At 41.1% G+C, this 9,303-nt stretch overlaps 1 protein-coding gene across 16 annotated transcripts in view; it reads left to right on the top strand.

Moving 5' to 3' along the window:
* The window catches only part of EIF4G3 (eukaryotic translation initiation factor 4 gamma 3), a 386,696-nt gene extending 377,709 nt beyond the window's left edge, over positions 1-8,987 (top strand). For all 16 annotated transcript variants that reach the window (XM_056795635.1, XM_056795650.1, XM_056795638.1 and 13 more), the window contains 3 exons: positions 4,120-4,201; positions 5,972-6,118; positions 7,947-8,987. In XM_056795635.1, coding sequence (XP_056651613.1) covers positions 4,120-4,201; positions 5,972-6,118; positions 7,947-8,128 — 411 coding nt within the window. In that variant the 3' untranslated portion in view covers positions 8,129-8,987. The remainder of the gene's footprint in view (positions 1-4,119; positions 4,202-5,971; positions 6,119-7,946) is intronic.
* The last annotated feature ends 316 nt before the right edge of the window (positions 8,988-9,303 follow it).

The raw sequence follows: 9,303 nt of genomic DNA on the forward strand, positions 1-9,303 counted from the left end.
GATAGGGACTTTATTTAGGGCATACTTCCAGCTTTCAGTTTCCATCCTGCAGGGGCTCTAAAATGGCACAGTACCTGTAGTCACCAAAGCAGCCAAGAATCATTGTGAGAATGACTCCCTTTAAGACAAGCTTACAGGTCAGCAGAACACCTGGAATCACCATTGATTTTTTTTACTCCCACATTGAAGATAAATGGATTTTTCTACAAGGGCTTTTGTTATCCTAGGAAATGTGATTTCTCTATCCTGAATTGAGACAGTTTCCTAGCATTCCCATCAGTCCACAAACAGAAGCACTCTTTCTAAAAACCAGAAAACAAAAGAAATTCCAGTCCTTCTTCCAGTCCACAAGAATTCAATTAGCAGAGCATTTTGAAAAACATAACAGTGTTTCTTAGATATTTGGCTACAAATAGTATATCTTATCCAAGAGATAGAGAGAAGAGAGACTGGCTTGTAAATGGAAAGAAACAAGGAACACAAACGTCATACAATTCTTTTTACACATTGGGAAATCTTGAGGATTTGAGACTGATATCTTGGAAATAGTCTTCTTATACCAAACTAGACACTAAAAGGATGTCCCAAAAAATGGAATTCTATGAAAAATTTGCAAAGGGAGCCAAGAAATAAGATGATGAATGCTTATGTTAACTGTCTCAAGCAGCACACACCTACCCATGTAAGTCATCTTGCAGAAAGTAGGGCCTTGATGTTTATATCTTCAATTTGAGCAATATAAATCTCCAATATTGGGCAAAAGAAAGTATCAGCTATTAAAAAGAAAGGCAGCTAGGAGTTGCACAGGCATTGTATGGCAGGCAGACAATAAATATTTATTAAGCCCTACTATGGGCTAGGCACTGTGTTAAGTAGCTGGGAATACAAAAAGAGGCAAAAAATAGGTCCTGCCCTTGAGACTTACAATCTAAACAGAGTGACAACATGCAAATAAATGTACACCAGATAAGCTATAGACAGGGTAAATGAGAAATTATTGATAATTAACAGGCACCGGAACTAAGAGAGATTAGGGAAGGCCTCCTATTAGAAAGTGAGACTTTAGTTGTAACTTAAAGGAAGAGACGGAGTTCTCCAGATATGGGGGACAACCATAGAAAATGGCCAGAGGCTAGAGGTGGGGTATTTTTTTTTTCACTGTTTGTGGCACAGCCGGGAGATCAGTATCATGGGATCAAACAGTACATGGGGGGAATGAGGAGTAAGATTCTGAAAGGTATCGGGGAGTAGGTTATAAGGGACTTTGAATGCCAAACATAGTGTTTTGTATGATCCTATAGGCCAGCAGTTCTCAACCTCTCAATTTGTAGCAATGAGAATACAGAATGCATATCAGGTATTTACATTCCGAATCATAACTGTAGCAGAATTACAGTTTTGAAGTAGCCACCAAAGTAATTTTTTGGTTTGGGGTCACTGCAATATGAGGGGTCACGGCATTAGAAAGGTTGAGAACCACTGCCTTAGCAGAAGACAGAGATAACCAGTAGGAAGAAAAGCAATAGGGAACCACGGGGATTTATTGTGCCTTAGGAAAATCACTTTAGTGGCTGAATGAAAGGTGGAGTGGAGTGGGGAGAAAGACTTGAGGCAGGCTGAAAGCCCTCCCACTCCACTATTGTAATAGCCCAGGGTCTGCACCAGGGTGTCATCAGTGTCAGAGAAGAGAAGGGGGCATATTCAGAGGCATTGCTTGAAAGGCCTTGGTAACAGATTGGACTTGGGAGTGAGTGATAGTGAGAGTCAAAGAGATGACCCCCTGGGTTGTGAGCTGGGGTGGAGAGACTGGGAGAATGACAATTTGGAAGTGGGGAGGGCTTGTAGGGAAAGTTAATGAGTTTGATTTTGAATATATATTTTTAAGATGTCTATAGGAAATGTCCTGTTTACCAAGGGAGGGAGGGAGGGAGGTTGGAGAAGGGAGAGGTGGTTTACAAAATCGTGTCCACAGAAATAATGATTTGATACATGGAAATGTCACCTAGCAGTTTGTCCCCCATAATGCAGTTACCACATTTTTAAGAATAGATAATACTGAAAAAGTCACTAAAAGTCCAGAAAGCAAATACAGATAGTCCTTTTAAAATCTGAGTTAATTCCACATCCTTTGTGTCTCACATGGGTAGACCTTAATTACCTGTGTTCTTGAAAAAGCATACATTGGGTCCTGCATCCGCATTAGTCCTTGTGAAGCCTGTCAAGTTTTTGAGATTATTGCCAGGCAAAAATGACTAAATTTGAGGAGCCCTTTTAAATTTCCTAATGCATACAATTTTTTCCCTGAACTTTGTTTCCAGAGTAAACTAAAGCATTTCCCTTGGTCTGGGCTTTCAATAGGTGGAAAAAATATGTTGTTTGTCCCTTGAAACAGATGAAGGCAGGCACAGCTCAGAACCAGCAAGGTCCCCTACTTTGCATTTCCAGACAGTACTTTTTGTTCCTCATTTCCAGAATTTTTATGTACTTTTCTCAGGCTTGCCTTGAAGTCTAGTCCTTAGGGGAGTCTAGCCATATGCCAAGATTGAAGTTGTTCTGTCCATCTGTTTATAAAGTATTTGGTGAGCCAAAAAGCAAGGCTATGTTTTTATTCCCTCTCCTATAACTTAACTCAAGTTCACTCAGATTTTCCAGAAGCAATTCCTTTGAGGTTAGCCCAGCCCAAGTGAAATATTTTTTAGAAAATTATAAGCAAGTAAAGTCTGGCCAATATCATGGAAATGAGCATGAAACCCCTTAGAGGGGAATAAGACTATCCATCGTGATATCACATGGTAACAAAAAGCTATAATCTGTCTGTCCTACAGTGGTTTCTTCATGATTTGTGGGTGAAATGACTTCTTTTTCATTCCTCTGACGTTACTATCTATTAATGCTGGTTGGATTTGCTTATAATTTCATCTTTCAGGCTTTTGTGTTGAGTTCTGCCTCCATTCTTAATATTTCTGAGCTATCTCAAGCAGAAGCTTCTCTTGCCACCAGATCCAGACCTGGTTAGTCCTACACCAGAAAGAAAAATGGAGCCCGTCAAGTCTTGGCTCATTCATTAAAAATGAACCTGAGCTTTAAAACAGCCTTGACATGCTCTGCTTTTCATTATGACCTTTTCTTCATTTTCTTGGCCTGGCTGTTTACCTTCTTAGGGGGGGGACTGCTCCATAAAAAATTATATGCTGGGCTATGAATGAAATGGAGACTTGGAAAAGGACTTCTAAGACCTACTTAGAAAATTATTGTCCTAGGGACAGCTGGGTAGTTCAGTGGATTGAGGGCCAGGCCTAGAGATAGGAGGTCCTGGGTTCAAACTTCCCAGCTGTGTGACCCTGGGAAAGTCACTTAACCCCCATTGACTAGCCCTTATCACTCTTCTGCCTTGGAACCAATACACAGTATTGACTCTAAGATGGAAGGTGAAGAGTTTAAAAAAGAAAGAAAGAAAATTATTGTCCTGTCTCTTTGTTGTAGTACTTAGAATACTGTCCTCCTGTCTAAACGGCTTGTTCCCTTTAAAGAGAAAGACTAGAATGTGATTCATGATGGATCAGGGTCCCATATTTCCATTACATTTTCCTTTGGCTTCCTTAGAGAACAGTGAACTAGTCTTCTGCCACTAAAAATCTTTCTCTACAGACCTTCTCTTGTACTTAAGACAACTTTAGAACCTCATTAAGTTTTCTTAGTTTTGAAAACGAGTCTGCATTAAAATGAAGATGTTGCTTACCATCCAAGCCTCTTTAAGTCCAGAAGGCAAAGTATTTTTGGAGAAAGAATGTGACATCCTTTGACCTCTCTTCAGAGGTGTTTTATGACTCCTCTCCCTGGCAAAATGTTCCCTTCACCTCCTGTGCCTTCGAACCACCTAGGCAGGAATGGCATGAAGCATAGTCACATTGGAACACACTGCAAACTGCATAATTCTGCCCACATTGGTAGCAGCAAAGCTGTTTTCACTTAATGGGGCAAATAAATTCTTTCAGGAGAGCTGAAATGGCTTCCCTGCCCAAGTAGTGAATGCTGAGCTCCCCAGTGGCTTTGGGGAACAATTACTGCTCTACAGAAGGCATCTTCCATCTTCTAACATCCATTTACTCTTGGTTTTAGGCTAATCTAGATGAAAGCCAGATGAGTTCACCGACATTCCTTAGAGCTTTAATGACAGCAGTTTGTAAAGCAGCTATTATAGGTAAGTAATAACATTTGTCAAAGCAGCTCCTACCATCAGAAAACCACCGTTTGTCAAGCTCTTGATTATTGATTTACGTCGGTCTAAAAGATTTAATTTCCTGGGCCATTCCCTGGCCTGGTTTGTTTTCCACAGAGGTCAGGGGCTGCTTTCTCCCTAGGTCAGGGAGTGACTCCAGAAGCAAAAGGAAGGAGGAGTCCTGCTTGATTGTGGTCCAGGCACCCCCTGCCATGAGGGACTGGCTGCCCTCCTTTGGGCTCCAGTGTCCTAGCCAATTCTCATGGAGACATGCTGGGGTTGGGAGGTTTTCAGACGAAAACTGATATCAGAGGAAGCTCTTCATTGTAAAGCAGCTACTTTCACTGTGTTAAGTACAGAGTATTTTGGGAGTGGGAATGACACATTTTATTTCATTTTTAAACATACCATTAACCCTATTACTTGTCACAGTGGTGGGTAAAATTATAACTAGTAATTAGAAACTTCATTTGCTCCAGTCCATCTGTAATATTTCTTCGTGAAGATATTTGCATAATTTGCAGTCTCTCTGCACTTACCATAAAAACTTCAGAAAGGATAGGAGATATTCATTCATATATGCAATTGGTGAATGCATTGATTCTCTTCCCAGGTAAAGCAAGGCAACAAGGCCACACTACTATTTATGCCTAAATCAATCAAGTGTCGTTTATTGAGCTCACCCATCCTCGTGTTCCAGGCCCTGGGCTAGGTTGGTCCTGGAAATACAAATAAAAGATTCCCTGCTCTCAAGAACTTCTATTCTAATGGGAGAGACAGCTTGTACAACACATACCAAACTGATACTGCATCCCATTGATGTGGGGCAGGAAGAGCCTTCTGTAAAAGGTTATCTAGCATCTTTTGGATAAATCACTCCCTTTCAAGATGTTTTCTCTTTAAAAAGCTAATCAGAAAGTTTAAAAACATTCTCAGCATCTGAAATACTACTGGGCTTTTATATGCTTAAGTTTTATCATGTGTAGAACTTTCTCAGTTAAGCCTACCTTCTGGAAGTTTTTTGTTTTGTTTTGTTTTTTCCAGGAAGGAGACTAACACTGAGACAATTTCTTACAAAAACTACTTTTTTAAAGGAGTATCAAGATGGCTTGGTGGATTGAGAGCCAGGCTTAAGATATGGGAACTCCTGGGTTCAAATCTGGCCTCAGACACTTCCCAGCTGTGTGACCCTGGGCAAGTCACTTAACCCCCATTGCCTAGCCCTTACCACTCTTCTGCCTTGGAACCAATACACAGTATTGATTCTGAGATGGAAGGTAAGGGTTTAAGAGAAGAAAAAGAAAAAAGCTTCTGTTGTTGCTTTATTTTTAAAGAAAAAAACAAACATCCCCCAAGAAGCAATGAGTCTGGCCTCTTGAGAAAACTGATCAATATTGGTTTTGAAGATGACCATAAGTGTATACCCTAATTAAATTAATAAATTAGTTCTGATCCATCCGTCCCCAATGTTCTCCTTTTTTTTTGCTGCATCCCTGGAATTGAGTCACTAGTTGGGTGCTCTGCCTTTGCAGACAATAGGCACTGAAAGGCCTCTAGTGCTGATGTGTCTGCAGAACTTTGAGACTTTAGTATGACCCTTCAAAGGGCTGTGGGGAGATAAAAGAATGGTAGCATCAAGAGGGTATCCAATTAAAAATGAACCAGCAGGGCGTGTCGGGTTCCTACCTCCACTCTTCCTCTCTCAACCCCTTGACATCAGCATCACCTAGTTGTTTTCTTCTCTTTCTCCAGCGGACTGTTCTACCTTCCGAGTGGATACTGCTGTGATCAAGCAGAGAGTGCCGATCTTACTCAAGTACCTAGACTCAGATACAGAGAAGGAACTACAAGCACTTTATGCACTACAAGCATCCATTGTCAAACTTGATCAACCTGCCAGTAAGTTCACAAGTTACATGGTGTTAGAATGAACAACCAGAGTCCATATGAATGGTGGTGCCCGTTGGGCCACAGCCTAGGCAGTGAAACCTCTGTTAAGTGACCCTAAAGTGAATGAGTAGCCTTTCCTGGTTCATGTCTGTAGTCCTATAAATCTGAATTTGATTTTGATCAGAAAAAGAAACAAAAAAAGTAAGATCATGCCAGGGGTTTCTTCTCCAGATAGCTCCCAGAGCCCCTCCTAGGGTCTAGGGACAATGCTGTTTTCCAACCAAAATAGCCCCAACAATATGCAAGGTCCACAAGTGGCAAAAGCCACTTGATTCTGACTTAGCCATTCATTCTCGAATAAAAAAAAGAGTTCCAGGTTAACGTTGAGCCCAACTTAAAGTTCATTTAACTATACCACCTCACTCAAATACATTGAAATTCCATTGGCCTTTTTAAAAACTTGAGTTTATGGTGAAGCACAGGATCTCAAAATTGTGGCTTTTCATTCTATCTGTACAAATAGCAAGAAATTTTAATGGTCTCTGGTTAAGGAACAGTGGATTGTGATTTTTGAATCACTTCAGTCCATTCCTAGAAAGCCAGATGTTTTCTCAGGTTTCTCTAGGGCAATGATGGCAAACCTATGGCACATGTGTCCAAAAAGACACAGAACCCTCTGTAGGCATGCCTGCAGTTGCCTACCAGCGTTTGTTACTAGAAAGGTAGAGGGACTCCAGGCAGAGCTACTCCCCTCCCCTTCTCCATGGGCCTGAGGACATTCCTCACTTCACCCAGCAGCCCAATGGGAGTGCTTCCTCCCCTGTCTGGGTAAGAGGGGGCAGGGCAGGGCACTTGGGAGTGGGGGAGGGCATGGGGCTGGCACTCCGTCTTTTAAGTTTCACCATCACTGCTCTACAGCTAGGTCTGTACATTTCCAATAAGCCTCTGGATGTTGTTTTCTATCCAGCCTTGCTAACACCTGTGACCTCTCACTAGTCACTATAGGACTGATTGTCTAATATAATAACCTTCATTGAATCTTTCATCCCGGGCCAAATTCATCACCACCACCTAACACATTCCTGGCTACCTTCTTCCCCCTGACCTTCCTGTTTAAATGATGAAAATTAATTGAAATAATAATATAATTATAAATATAAACCTTTAGCAAAATTGTCATATGATAATTCCAAATCACTAATCTGGTTTGGAGGAATGAAAAATGGAAAATGGACAATCTGATGAGGTATGATATTCCTGTCAATTTGCCTGCCTTGTACAAACCCTCTCTCCTTGGCTAAAGAAAAGCAGAGGGTTAAGATTATCAGCCACATAATTTGGACTGGTTAAAGTTATGGATAAATGAGGTATAATTCTAGATAAGAGAATATATGTAAATTCCTATCTAGGATAATTTTTGCCCAGTTTATCCAGATGATTGTCTTAATCTTCTCACATCAGAAAATCACCACAAAATTATAAGTATGGGAGCAGGGCAATGCAGATCAAACTTTGGTTTTAAAAAGATGATTGGAGTATAATGTAAAACGTTCTGCACCTAGATCCATAGAACCATTCAAACTGAATTAAATTATAGTCACCAAAAGTGACATCTTTCATCTTGACCCAAGTGTCCTACTGAGAACGGTTTTTAGAAAGGGCATGGGTAGGGTTGAAGTTGATGGCCTTTCCTTCTCTGTGAGAATCTATACAGAATCAGGGTTTGGGGGGAAGCCTCTCTGCTGGTTCCCCCTTAAAGGGCCTCTTGCCCCCCACAGTGGCCACACTCAGAAACTGTTCTGATCAGGACTGACGACCCTGCCCTTGTCCCTTGCAGATTTGTTGCGGATGTTTTTTGATTGTCTCTATGACGAGGAGGTGATCTCAGAAGACGCCTTCTACAAGTGGGAGAGCAGCAAGGACCCTGCTGAGCAGAGCGGGAAAGGCGTGGCGCTGAAGTCGGTCACAGCCTTCTTCACGTGGCTGCGGGAAGCTGAAGAGGAGTCCGAGGATAACTAAAACTTCAAATATACAAAACGAAACAAAAGAAACAATTTAAGTATTTTTTTAAAAAGTTTCACGTCTTCGCCAATCACAGTGCAGCAAGGCCAATTCTCGAGCAGAAACCCCCACGTGTGCACGAGTGGGAGAGGGGAGAGAGAAACAAAAAGGTGATCATGGAGGAAAAAGGTACTGGAAAAAGTAAACGGCAGACCTGAGGGCGGGAGCACTAAACCAAAATACATGTATTATTTGTAGAAACTATTTTCTGTTTTAAGCTTTTCTTTTCTTTTGAAACAAGGACTCAGACTTTAAAGGAAACACAGATCTGTTTAGCAAAAAAAAGTTGAGAACTTTAATTTATTTTAAGGACTGCAAATGCCAGTGTAATTTTTTAATTTGCAGTTTCTGTAAACAAATTGTATAATAGAAAAGCAGAGAAATAAATTTCCCTCCCCTTCAGATGCACCTCACTTTTGTTTCAAAGCATAGTAGATAGTCCAGACGTAAGGGTTTTGGGGTGAGCTAGGGAAGAGAGATCATTTTTTGTTGTTTTTTTGGCATCAAATCTTTCTGCCTGCCTCTCAGCTTGCTTCAGAAATTAAAAATCAAAATAGTAATCAAAACATACATAAACCTGGAACAGAGAAAATGCTGTGGACCAGAGAGCTCCAAGAATTAACTTGTTCAAAAAAAAAAAAGTGCTACCCTGGGAAAAGTACTCATAATACTTTTGAAACCTTTAGAGCAACTTTAAGGCTTGTAAATACATAGAACAAATATTTAAAAACAAAAAGAAATTGACTCAATATTATTTCTTCTCACTTTCAAAATATAAAGAACAAAATAAAGACAAGCATTGCAAGTTTAAAGAAAAGTAAAGCGATTTCTCCTTTTGGCAGCTACTGGATGGGGCACCATCTCCGACAGGTGCTGTCTCTGCCCTTTTAGGGGCCAGGCCCAGGTCTCTCAGATCTGTGTACATAGAATGTGTGTGTGTCTATGTATCCCCAGCCAGGGAAGGTGAGCCTCTTTGGGTGAAGGAGGGAATTTGAACTCGGGCACCCACTTCCCCTGAAAGGCCAGGCTGAGTGTCTTTGAGACCTCCAATAGCAGATCTTTGCTAGAGTGGGAGATGATCAAAGGGCACAATGGGTCCAGTTTCACAATCTCTGCCTACCTTGAGTGTCAGG

The sequence above is a fragment of the Monodelphis domestica genome, chromosome 4 (genome assembly GCF_027887165.1).
Source record: "Monodelphis domestica isolate mMonDom1 chromosome 4, mMonDom1.pri, whole genome shotgun sequence".
NCBI lineage: Eukaryota > Metazoa > Chordata > Mammalia > Didelphimorphia > Didelphidae > Monodelphis > Monodelphis domestica.